Consider the following 13,204-nt stretch of genomic DNA (forward strand, 5'->3'; position numbering starts at 1 on the left):
AGCAAAATCCTCTCTGTTCTCCCAGAGGCAAAACTGACACAGATCCCGACACAGATCCCCACTCAGAACCTAACAGGGCAGTCGGAGACAGGTGGGGTGCTCCCAGAAGGACCTGTCAAGGCAGAGCTGAGTTGGGGTGAGAATATGAGCTCCTTCCTCACAGGAGATCCTGGTCCTCAGGATCCAGGTAGGAAAAAGCACTGAAGGCCAAAAGAGAGGGGTGACCAGGAGACAGCCCCTAAGCTGGGGCAACCTTAGAAACCTGCGGACACAGATGGCACTGGGTCCTAAAAAGGTTCACCATTTATCTCCTAAATGTGTCTGGCTGAGGATAAAGCAATCCAGGAACTCGGGTGGTGTTTGTGTAGCCCTGCTGCCTTGGAGTTTACCTTGTTCCAGCAGTGGAGCAAGATGAAAAACGCTCTGAATCGCAAATGATTAAATAGCATCTCAGAAGCTGTTAAGGGTCTGGGCTGGTGTTTAAGTAGGAGGGAGACTAGGAATTGGGGTGGGGAGAGGAAAGCAGTTTTTAATATTAAACAGGGAGGTTCCCAGCTAGAGGAGGAGGGCGAATGGGAACCCCCCGGTGAAGGGCACTCAAGCTAGGGGAGACTCTAGGAGATTCTCAGAGCAGCAGGAGGCTAGAGTGGCCAATCAGGGGGCAGGAGACAAGAGTCTTGAGCAAAGTGCTCAGGGTCTGTGAGCTCTTTCGGGGTCAAGGGTGATGGCATCACTGGTGTCTTAAGACAATTAGTCTGAAAGGAGGATATTAAAAGCTGGGTGTGGTGGCACACACCTTTAATCTTAGCACTTGGCAGCCAGAGGCAGGTGGATCTCAGAGTTGTAGGTCAGTCTGGTCTATGTAGAGTGAGTTCCAGGACAGCCAGGGCGACACGGAGAAACCCTATCAGAAGTAAATAAACCAGGAAGAAAGAAAGAAAGAAAGAAAGAAAGAAAGAAAGAAAGAAAGAAAGAAAGAAAGAAGGAAGGAAGGAAGGAAGGAAGAAAGAGAGGGAGAAAGAAAGAAAGATAGATAGATGGATGGACAGATAAACAGACAGACAGAAAGGGAAAAGAAAGAAAGAAAAGGAGAGAGGGGGGTTAAATGACAGCAGAGGGAGGCAGGCACTGACTTCCCTTGGTTGATGCGGAAGATGAAGAGAGCTTGTGAGAGGCACTGTCCAGGACTCTAACGGGTGAAGCTTATTCAAACAAACAACCCACTTTAAAGAGCATTGTAAGGCAGGGAAGGGAAGTTAAGGGTTAAATAATGACTACAGATCTAGAGCTGTGAAGGAATCTCAGCGTTTTGCCAGTGCGACAGTCCTGCCACAATCTGGTGCAGCTTGGTGGCAACCTCTCATCCCTCAGAGCAAAGCTCCTTAAACTGTGGTCATATCCTCTCACGGGTCACAGAATGGACTGTGGTAGGTCGAAAACATAAAGGGCTCCGAGCTAAAGTGACCAAGTATTACTCCAAGATCAATCATGTCTCGAACCTGAAGCCTTTCCGGCTCACCCGTGTTGCGTGACTTCACCGACGCCTTGCTTCTGAAAACAGCACACACACACACACACACACATACACACACACACACACACACACACACACACACACACACACACACACGTCAATATGAATACTCAACCAAATACTGTGAATGCAGAGTGGATACAGGAAGAATCTAAAGGGTCTCAGAAAGCAGAAATGCAGGTAATGGAGACAAAGGTGGCCTGGGCAGAATGCAGAGTGGGGAGGGACAGAGAAGTCACCCCCATGCTCCTTGCTCAACATCCAGCCTTTCCCTCCTTCCCCTCCCAAGTTCCCATCCTCTGCTCACAGTCCCCCTCCCCATCGCTACTTCCCCATTTCTCTTCCTCTGTTTCGAAGCCTCCATCTTCCAGGCCTGCTTTCCAGCCCTGGACAGGGAGCCCCACCGAGCAGCTAGGTCACCAGGCAGCTCTAATGTGAGATCTCTGATGCCCAACCCCACCAGATCTGCTCTCTCCTTCAGAACAGCCTAAGGATATGAGTAAGGAGGTGGGAAGGGGTGGCCCGTAGGGGCCAGCTTTGCAACCATGGGTGATGGTTCCTGTCTTGGCTAGACAATGTGCTACCACAGAGGAAGACTGCAGCTGGAGAAAGGCAGAAGTGGCTAACGATGGCTCCTGTCCAGGCCAGGAACTTGGAGTGCCAAGCCTAGGACCACACGAGCCTCCTTGAGAAGTGCTGGACTTGCTTCCTTCCCCTGCCACAGGAAGTCAGCAGCCACGCACAAAGGACACAGCCCTCTGCCTCGCCATGGTTCTCAGGCCCTAAGGTGTCAGCCTCTGCTCTTGCTAGGCTCTCACTCCTGACTAATACAGGTCTCAGCACCAGCCACGGAAGGGTCAGGTGGGTTTGACTTACCCTGTGTAAAGCACCCAGGGACAAAGAAAGGCTGAAGTTGTTTGTTTTGTTGTTGTTGTTTTAATTTATTGAAAGGATAAAGCCAAAACGAACTCGAGCTTTAGAAAATGAAGGCGAACCTTCTCTCAAGCTGGAGGGAGAGCTCATGAAGAAGGTACGAGGGAGACCTGGGGCTTCAGCTGGGCCAAGCCCAAGTCTGCTCCCTCCCTTCTCAGACTGCAGAGCAGTCAGGAGCTTTCAGACCTCCAGCACTGGCTTGGGGCTGCTGGGAGAGTCAGCCTCCAGATTGAGGAGCTACGGTCCTTAACCTGCAACTTGCAGACCGACCCTCACTGTCAGGTCACCCAGCCCCGTGTGTAAGCTATTATAATGGATGGTCTCTTCCTATGTGTGCACTACAGAGCTGTATCCAACACACTCCTCTTTGTATTTCTTAACTTTGCTTTCCCATCTTAAATTCTCATTCGCTCACATTGTCTGTATTGATTGAAACTATACCTAATCTCTGACTTTTTTTTTATGCTTCTATAGGTGGCTTAGTCTCAGTCTAACCCTTCTCTACGTACGGCCTTTTATTGGGCTGTAAGAGTCATTCAGCGTTTTATCCTCATCTTCTTTCTACTCCTTTCCCTTGGCTTCCTCCTCCCCTTATCTCTGCCCTTTCTCCCCCTCCTCTTCTTCCTTCTCATCCTCTCTCTCCTCTTCCCTCTCCTCCTGCTTGTTTAGGAATTACATGGGAATTTCTATTTCCCCAGTGGATGGCTATAAAACTTTAATGCTCATTAATCTCTAGTGAGATTAATTGTGTTGCTGGAACTCTGCCTATGCTTTGTCCTACCCATGCTATATATCCCTCTTCCAGAATCTCTGCCCAACATCACCTGTGCAATAGCTCACAAGAACCCCGGGCTAGGAGAGGCGAGGTGAGTGTAACCCTGAGCTCTCCTGGGGTGGGAACCCCAACAGGGATCCATCACTGCAGAAATGAGCTCTGAGAGACCACCTGGTACTGTCTGTTGTTCTGGGCACCAACCCCTAGCCCCAGACCTTACTCCTAGCTCTGTCTTCCTCTGTTGACAGGTGCACACACCAGCCTGTCTCTCTCAGACACTAGCATTGCGTGAGCAGGGGACAGAGGAATCGTGTAACCCCACTTAGGAGCTAAGCTTGTGGAACTCAGGGTAACGACTTGAGGACGCAGCAGTGATACTCAGGGTCCAGTCATGAGATAGATGCTGGGGCCTAGAGCTCTGGGGAACACTGGTGCCATGGATACTTGATCTTACCAAAACTATACTCATAATCACTGCTGGCTAGTCTTATATCAACTTGGCACAGGTAGAATTATCTGACAGGAGGGAACCTCAGTTGAGATAATGCCTCCATAAGATCTAGCTGTAGGGCATTTTCTTAATCAGTAGTTGATGAGGGAGGAATCAACCCATCCTGGGTGAGTGCATCCCTGGGCAGGGCTGGTGGTTCTGAGTTCTATAAGAAAGCAGGCTGAGCAAGCCATGAGGAGCAAGCCAGTAAGCACCACCCCTCCATGGCCTCTGCATCAGTTCCTGCGTCCAGGTTTCTGCCCTGTTTGAGTCCCTGTCCTGACTCCTTTGGTCAATAGTGCTATGGAAGTGTAAGCCAAGTACAACCTTTCCTCTCCAACTTGCTTTTGGTCATGGTACTTCCTCACAGCAATAGTGACCCTAGTGGACAGACAGACACATGTACTTCTATGTGCATATACGAGGCTGCCCACAGGGCAGTCAATATAAGGAGCAGCCCCTCCCTCCAGAATCTCTAGACTCCTGCACCATGAACCTCATGCCAAGGGGCTCAAGGATGGATCACTGACCCCTGAGTTTGGAGGAAGGGAGTTCTCAAGTGGTCCCTCTGTTCAGATTGGGAGCTCTAATGATAGGACCAGGGTCTTTTCCTCAATCCCTTGGGCCAAGGCTGAAACTGCCCAACTCTGTCCATTTCCCGTGCCGCAGTTTCCTCTGTGTGGACATAGAGGCAAATCACTTAGGCCTGCCTTGTGGAAGGACTGGCATGGATGGAAATGCGTCTTAGTCAGTATAGTGGTTACACAGAATGCACAAAGCTCTGTGTTCAACCCCTAATACTCTATAATCCAGGCATGCCATGATATGTACATTCAGGGAGTGGACAAAAAAGGATCAGGCGTTCAAGGTCATCCTTAGGTATATAACAAATTCAAGGCCAGCCTGGGTTACATGAGACTCTGTCAAAGGAGGTGGTGGGGAGTGGAGAGGAAATCTTGTTTTCATCTCTGCAGTGCAGCCTGAAGATCTCACCCATTACCTGCCTTCTTTTCCTTTACCATTCGCAAGACAATAAAATCCCATTCTCCAAGACACACCTTAGTGTCTGCTCCCCTGACCACCTGATATGAGCCTTGTGTCTGTGGCACCAGCCCTCCCCAGAGCTCTAGGCCATGGCCTTCAGGAAGCAGGGAGGTAATCTCACGACTGGATCCTGGGCTTCACTGCTATGTCCACTGGTCATTATAAAGTGTTCCCTACCCTGAGTTCCACAAGCTTAGCTCCCAAGCAGGGCTGCAAGATCCTCTGTCCCCTGCTCAAGTGATGCTAGGGTCTTCAGAAGGCACATTTCCATCAGTGACAAACTGAGCCTCCCCACAGGTCCAGGCATGGTGATAGATAAGAAGAGAGAGGTGAGGAAACAAAGAAAGGAAGGAAGGAAGGAAGGAAGAAGAAGGAAAGAAAGAAAGAAAGAAAGAAAGAAAGAAAGAAAGAAAGAAAGAAAGAATACTCTGAACATCTGCTAGGGCCTCCTTGTGACCCTTCAACTTACTGATGGAGTTGAAATGCTCTAACACTCAGAAAGGTCTAGCCAGCAATGAAGGTGCATTCGTGCACACTGAGGAGGTGGGAGCACCCCTCATTGATACGGACTTAAAGCTTTTGGTTCTTTCAACTCAGAAGCTCAGTCAGTCAGGGATGGTAATACTGCTGTTGCCCAGATGGCAATGTGACTGGATCTGCTGGTGAATGGCTCCCCAGGCCACATCTGTCACCTGGCCTTGACTTAGCCCCCTTATGCTGGTCTCAGGTCGAGGACATTCTATGTTTCATGGCTGCCCTTGTTGTTCACCAGAACCACCACCTCCTCCTTCCCCTTCTTCCTCCTCCCCCTCCCCCTCCTCCTTGACTCATCAGCTATGGCACAAGGCACTGACTGAGACATCCTGAGAGGTGGCTGCAGGCCTGGAGGAGGCGAGGGTGGCACACGCCACAGGGATGCACCGGGCTGGAAGCCAGACAGGATTGGATGAGTAACTGTAGATTCGTTCTGCTGAGCTTGTTGTCACGGGGAATGGCAAGTGACTGTCTCCCCCCCCCTTCCCCTTCCCTCCGCTTCATCCACTGCACCCCTGTGATTCTGGCAGCTAGAATCTGAGCCAAAGTCTGGGAACAGGTTGCAGGGATCCAGTAGAGATCAGGCTGGCTCAGGACTCAAGCGAGAATGGCTTCAGAAATGGGGGCGGACCATGGCTCAGGCTCTCCTGTGACAGTTCCAACATAAGATTTGTGAGGCAAAGGCAGGCGATATGGGAATCCCTTCTCAGGACATAGTGGGGAACCACCATAGCAGGCACCTGCTACCCCAGCCTTGGGTGTCTGCTCCCCCAGCCTCAGGAAGCCCATCTGCCCCCATCTCTGCTTCTGATGTTCCTTCCCTCCTGAAGCCTTTCCTATTACCTAGGTAAACAACAGTGTCCTCCTCCTCAGATTCCACAAGGCTCCCCAAGAGTAGGCACATGGTTGACCTCCCTGTGTCTCAGAACACAGACTTCAAGAGGCAGGAGTTGACAGGCAGGAACCTGGGTTGCATTTTTAAGGTGGTATGTTTTTTGGTTTGTTTTTTTGTTGTTGTTGTTGGTTTTTTTGTTTGTTTGTTTGTTTGTTTTTTGATGGTAAGGAGGGATGGATCCCCGAGAAACAACCAGAAAGAACCAAGAGTAGCTTTCACAGCAGAGAACTGGAAGAAAAGCTATTCTCCCTGAGCCACCTTCCTCTCTTGGGGGTTGGGCCAGGAAGACACCAGGGGGTCCTGCCTATGCTCTCAGCTGTAGCCTAGCACCAGCCTTCCAACCTCCAGTGGAAGGAGGATCAGAGTAAACTGGGCAGTCATCCCCACGGGCCACCCTCTCACCGTGTATTTACTTCTCCTATCTGGTGAGGAGCAGAGCAAACGTGGAGTCTGGCTTCCCACTCCCTTCCGTGTACCCGAAAGCCCCCCAAGATCTCTGTCCTCAGAGACAAGAAAATGCTAACAGGCCCGTAAGGTGAAGCACCAGAGCATTTCGCTCAGGCTGGGCTGAAATCGCCAGGAAATCGCCTCCCTCGGCCTCCAGAGCAGTGTGATCACAGGCACATGCCACCATGCCCCACTTGCTGATGGGATATCAGCAGTCTGCAGCAGCCTAGGTGACATATGGGGGTGGCAGGGTTGAGAGCCAAAGCTCACATCTGGAACTTGAGCATGCCACCTCAAGAGCTGATAGGACTCCACTGCCCCAGTAGAGGACTAAGGCCTGAGAGGAGGGTGCCCATGACCACAAGGGAGGCAAACCCCTGATTCCTATGCTCACAGTGGCTTCAGAAATCCTAGCCCTGAAGTGCTGAATGGCAACTACTAAACAGCTCCCTCTTCTGAAATCCTGTATCTGGAGAAAGGTCTGTGCCAACTAGCCCATTCTTTATAGGAAGCAGACATTGCAGGGAGTGCCTCTTACCTCTATGCCCTGATGTGTAGCAGAGGACTGGATCAGGATCAGAGGGAGAGAGAACAAGGGAGGTGCGGTAGACTAGGAAGGAGAGGACCGGGGAAGCCAGGGGTCGCTTCCAGACTTTTCTGTAACCGACCTCAAGGCCACGCCCACAGCCCTAGTTTCCCACGTTGCAGGTTGGGAAGCCTGGAGAGTCCTCGGGAAATTCCCGCGCCCCTGCTGGCCAGAAAGTGCCTGGAGACCGACTTCCTTCAAGCGGATCGCATACCCTACTTCGCGTAGGGACACGCGGCCCTCTCCACCGAACTCCGCCCTTCCTCCCACCTTCTATCCCACCGCGCCATCAGCCCCCTACATCCCCTTCTCACCATGACCACTCGAGCTCTCGGAAAGCCATCTGCACGGGTTCCCTGAAAAGTCGCGCGCAAAGGGCTACGAGTCGGTGACCCCGCGCCGCACGCTAGCACCGAATAATCCGAGCCCTAAGGACAAGCGTCGGAGGGAGATCAGCCTCAGATCCCCCGCTGCCAGCCCGCCCAATCCTGGAGACACAGCGCGGGACACTGGCACTAGCTCCTGGGGACTCCGGGAGAACGGATCTGTGGGCAGTTTGGGCCCGCGAAAGGGTACAGGCTTCCGTCCCCGCGCGGGGGCGCTGAAACATTGACTTCGCCTCCCTCACGAGCTGCGCGGGCCGAGACTGAGTGCTCTGAGTGCACCCTGCCCTGGGAGCGGCCTGGAGGAACCCCAAGTCGGGACTCCCTTGTCGCAGACGGTTCCAGCAGCGTGATTCGCGGACCCCATCGGAGCCCAGCCTGCAGCCCCGTAAAACTGCAGCCCTTCTCGTTCAGGAATCTGGGTTGCAAGCTGGCGTGGGAACCAGGGAGCGGGCCGCTGGACCCCCTGGAGCCGACGACTAGAGGAACTCAGGCCCGGGGACCGAGGGTGCGGCCGAGCTTGGAAAACGAGGTGCAGGCGCGGGGAACTCTGGGCGGTGTCGAGCCCAGCGTCCCTGCAAGGAGCCGAGAGAACGCGTGTTAGCGAGCAGCTCCAAACGACGCGCACCTCTAGCGGGACTTTGCGCTCACGCCCCCAGGGCGCCCAGGCTCCACCCCCTACCTGAGCCGAGGCACCGCCTCCGCCGCGCCATTGGCTAACCTCTCCGCCCGTCAGACGAGCCCCCGCCGCCCCCCCCCCCCCCCAGGGCCTGGAGCTTCGCCTCTTAGCGCCCGGGCCGCTGGCCCGCGCCACTCTCCCGCGCTGCACCGGCCACAGACCCCGTTGCCGCTCCCGGCCGCTTGCCGCCGGCTCAGGGCGGACCATGCGCCCTCCGAGCCCACCGCATGTCCGCTGGCTCTGCGTGCTGGCAGGAGCCCTTGCCTGCGCCCTCAGACCCGCGGTGAGTGTGCGCCCCTCCACCCAGATCCCGAGGATGGGGGAATTGCGGGGGCGGCGGATCCGGGACCATCTGGCCATGGGGGGCGGGGGGCAGCAGGAACGCGGTTCTTCTCTCTTCTCCCGGTACCGGATCTAGCCCAGAGGCGTGGGAGCTCGGTGGCGCCGGGTCCCAGAGCTCTCACCATGAGGTGATCCCAAGGAGCGGTGGAGAGGTTGGGGGCGAGAGGAAGCCCCAGACTTGCCTTGCGATGAGTGCTTGTGGGGATACAAGGGGAGGGAGGCTGTGGGTGGCACGATCCAGTGAGATGGGAGATCCTACAGACTGTCGGGTGGGAAGGAGGTTGTGAGTGTCTGGAAGCCTCTCTGGGTGTTTTGTGAACTTGTGGGATGAAGACAGCACCGCATCCGACCTAGACAGCATTAGAGCCCTCACCCTGGGAAGGGGTCCTTGGGACCCGGTGAGACTCTCCTTCTTGTGCCCTACCTCCTCTAACTGTAGGATGATGGTGGTCAGGTAAAGGTCAGAGTTGGTGACAGGAACAAGCATGTGCTGGGAAAAGAAGGAGGGGCGGGCGGGCTTGCTCTACCTTCGACCTCTGCTTCCTCCCACACCGACATGTGTGTAGGTGTGCTCCCGTGGCTGTGGCAGACTCACCAGGGCCATGGGGCAGACACCTGGTCACCTCCTCTGAGAGTAAGGAAGACCTCAAGACTCAGAGTCCTCCTAAACCCGTTTTACAGAAGGGCAAAATGAGGCCACAGGCGCCACACCTGCCCCTGCCAGCCACACTTGGACAGAGGCGATCTTCCCCTCCCTTTGCTCCAGGGCTGTGAAACTGTTACTTCAAGGTTGTCTTTTCCTAAGTGGATTCCCGTCTGGAACAAGCGGGCTGCCTGGAGGAGGGTGGGGGAATCTTGGTCACCTAGTGGGGTTTATCCCATGGTTCCTCCCTTATCACCACCTCCACCAGGGCAGGGATCAGGACATGAATCTGTTTCCACCTAACTGGTGTCTGGCACACCCTGCCCTGGGAAAGTTCATCCCCTGGAGAAGGTGCTGCCCCTTGAGAATTGGCAAGGGTTGCCCCTTCCTCCTGTTCATAGTTCCTCCCCAAACTCCAAGCTTCATCAGACTGGGACCCTCAGTGTCACAGTCTTCAGGCCACACTAGCAACCCTCCAGCCTCCCCAGCTCTGTCCCAACTACTCCATTTTGGATAAGCCAAGCATTTTTGGACCACTGGAGATCTCTGACTCCAGGTTTTCATCCAGCTAGAAACAGCTTGAGCCCAGCCCCTCCAATACCCACCACCCCATCTTCCCACTTATTTGGCGGCAACTCTGCCTCCTCCTCCATGGAGCCTTTCCTGGTTGCTCCTGATCTTGCCGACTCCGACCCCATCTTCCATTCCACTAGCCTCCCAGCCTCAGCTGTCATGTCCATCGTGGGGAGTGAGGCTAGTCCTCTTGGTCCACAAAATAAGGGGAAGGGACTTAGCCTAGCATGGACTGAAGGGGGGTCCCAGCTCCTGCTGTTCTCTCTCCATCCTCACTTTGCTCGCTCCTGGAATAGGCACCCAGTGTTCCTGCTCCAGCCGGACTTCGGGGGGGACATGTTATCAGAGTCATAAAATGGCAGCTGCAGAGTTCACAGCGGAGGCACGGAGCCTTATCACGTTGTTTATGGGGCCCTGCCTTGGCCTAGGAAGGGAAATCTTTGAACGGAGGAGAAGCCAAAAAAAAAAAAAAAAAGAAAAAAAGAAAAAAAGAAAGAAAGAAAGAAAGAAAGAAAGAAAGAAAGAAAGAAAGCTTCCAGTGTCCCAGAGGAGGAAGTGAAGTGTGTTCCAAGGCCTTCCATAGCTCCTCCCCCTGGGCAGCAGACAGGTGCCCAGTGCCAGGTTGGTGGAGACACTCAGACTAGAGACGGTCTGAGGTCCTACCTTGTAAGAGTCTCCACTGGAGAGGACACCACAACTGGTAAGCTCAGATCGATGTGGGGCGCAAACTCCTAGAACTGAGGGACAGGCCTGCTGTGACAGACAGACAGACAGGGAAACCCAGAGGAAGAGGCAGGGCAACGTCCTGAAGTTTGACTACGCTGGCCAACCTTCAACTGCAAACTATGAAAGCAGCCCCCTTTGCTAGCCTGGTTCCTATCAGAGCCTGGATGGATGGGATGCAGGGTAAGACTTCCTGTTCCCCACGAAGGTAGAGGCTACCTCACCAGAGGAGTCCTTTCTGGACACTACTATCAACCTTTCCAAGGTCTGCCTCCACTATTGCCCAGTCTTCTGGCCTCAGCAGACCATACTGTGACCTTTAGGAAACATGGCAGCTACTGGGACAGAACACCTCCTGGAATAGAGACAGCCTCTATAGGACCCCCGGGGCACGCCGAAAGATGGAATTCTCTCTAGACGTGTATGCCTCCCCATCCTGGGGTCAGGAGACCTCGCCTCCTCTGAGGCTTCTGTAGCTTGTGTGGGAGTCACAGCTTAGGACAAGAGCCTTGGATGCTGCCCTTCCCCACAGCCATGGCCAGTTGGCTTAGGAAATATCTTTGATATTCATAGAAGGGCCTGGTTTCCTCGTCTCTGAAGGAACAAGAAAACCCTTGGCCCAGTGTGAAAGAGAATCGGAAGGCAGGGCTGGGCTGGAACCAGCTCCACATTTTGGCTGAGAACTGATCTTAGGTCTCAAGTGAGACAGGATTGGGTGTCCAGACAGGACCTTCATGGACTCTGAAGGAGGAGGTGATAGTGAAGATGTCAGGTGGCCCATGTGACAGGTCACCTCTGCTTCTTGGTCCTAAGCAAGTATAAGGAGTATTAGGATAAAGCTGTGAGCGGCGGCTCATGCCTGCATTCCAGCACTCAAGGGGCTGAGGTAGGAGGAGTGGATTCAAGGCTGGCCTGGCCTCCTTGTACACTCCACACCACCCATAACTCAGCTCCAGGGCATCCTCCTGTGGCCTTCTTGGGCACCTGAAGGTGTGTTGTGCACCCACATGCACTAAGACGCACACACATGCACATAAAAAAATTTAAGTCTTTGTAAAAGGATAGTATAGTGAGTATACAGATCTCTCCTAGGTTCAGCGTCGGCTAATTTCAACGTTTAATGTTTACATCATTTGTTTATTTTGGCTAAAATATATTTGAGTCAATTAGAGGAATGTTGACCTTTATAACTCCTTGGTTCCAAATGCGTCTGTAAAATCAATGACCACTTTTCCTCTGTGCCTATATGACACTCTGGTCACACCTGACACTAGTCTGTCTCCCTCTTTCCCATATTTAACTATTCTTCAACCACATTTAAGCACCACAGGATGACCAGTGGCATCTTCCGAGGGTTGTCCCGTCGCCATGGCTCTTTTGTCTGACTGACGGTCAGAGAGCCCGCTGGCCAGCGTTTGGGGCGAGAGTGAGGTGCGTTGGCAGTGAGCATGGCGCAGGGCTTCCCGGGCAGGACCATGCCACTATGCATTCTATCTTCTCTGGCTCGAGAGTCTAAGATCCGCATTTCTCAGGAAGTGCCTCCTCCTAACTACCTTCAAAAACAAGTTCTTCCGGCATAACAGGTCACTGGGGGAGGGGGAGAGTCCGCAGGCTGGCATCTGCCTGCGAATCGAAGACTTGCAGCCTTGGGCTCCTTGAGGGTTGGTGTGCAGCATTCAGCAGGTGGTACCAATACTAGCACCACCTACAGATCCTGGTCCCTCTTCTCCAGAGGTGCCTAGGACAACAGGAGTTGAGCAAGGGCCCCGAAAGGAAACTTCCCAACCAGTGCACTGAGATGACGCAGGTTGGCTGGGCTGAGATTTCAGCAGTCATGAGAGCTCTTAAAAGTGTTTACTCTGTGTATGTATCTCTGTCTGTCTGTCTGCCTGTCTGTCTTTCTCTGTGTATAGTAGTGTTGTCATTGTCATCGAACAGAGCTGGGCCTGGTGACACACACATAATCTCAGCACTGAGGAGACTGAGGCAGGAGGATTGCCAGAATGGTTTCCAGATTAGAGCCATCATAAATAAGTGTCCATATACCATCACAGAAAAGTTACTGTAGGGCATCCCTGTTGTTTTCTTGGGTCAGTGGCTAGGCTGACTAGCCAGATGTACACCACTGTACATGGCTTTTACCTGGGTGCTAAGGATCCAAACTCAGGTCCTCATGCTCACACAGCAAATACTTTACAGATGCTGGCATCTCTACAATCACCTGGAAAGCTTTTTAACCCTCAAATGCAACTCTGTACCCTGATTTCTCTGCTTTCCTCACTTTGCACACACACACACACACACTCACATAAATCAATGCACACACTCACATGCACATACTCACGTGCACACACTAACATGCACATCATACACACACACACACACACACACACACACACACACACCTGTTCAAGTTGTACTTCTCTCATTCTGAGCATACAGCTGTCCTCAGGAGGAACCATGATTCACAAAATGTGGATTGGCAGAGAGGGAAGATTCATGTGCTTGGGAAAGAGGCATGAAAATACCAGGAAGGGAAAAAGAATTCAGACGTGCTATCGATGAAGGGAACAGGAGACTCAAAACCTCTCTGTTTGGTTATGGTTGCCACTTGTCAGTGGGT

At 53.0% G+C, this 13,204-nt stretch overlaps 1 protein-coding gene across 3 annotated transcripts in view; it reads left to right on the top strand.

The window, feature by feature from the left end:
* The first annotated feature begins 1,874 nt into the window (after positions 1–1,874).
* Positions 1,875–13,204, top strand: part of Vipr1 (vasoactive intestinal peptide receptor 1) — a 35,880-nt gene continuing 24,550 nt past the window's right edge. Inside the window, exons 1-2 of one of the 3 annotated variants that reach the window (XM_039080845.2) lie at positions 1,875–2,395; positions 7,361–8,583. In XM_039080845.2, the coding sequence (XP_038936773.1) occupies positions 8,506–8,583 (78 nt within the window). In that variant the 5' untranslated portion in view covers positions 1,875–2,395; positions 7,361–8,505. 3 annotated transcript variants of the gene reach the window in all.

This window comes from Rattus norvegicus, chromosome 8, assembly GCF_036323735.1.
Source record: "Rattus norvegicus strain BN/NHsdMcwi chromosome 8, GRCr8, whole genome shotgun sequence".
In the NCBI taxonomy this organism is placed as follows: domain Eukaryota; kingdom Metazoa; phylum Chordata; class Mammalia; order Rodentia; family Muridae; genus Rattus; species Rattus norvegicus.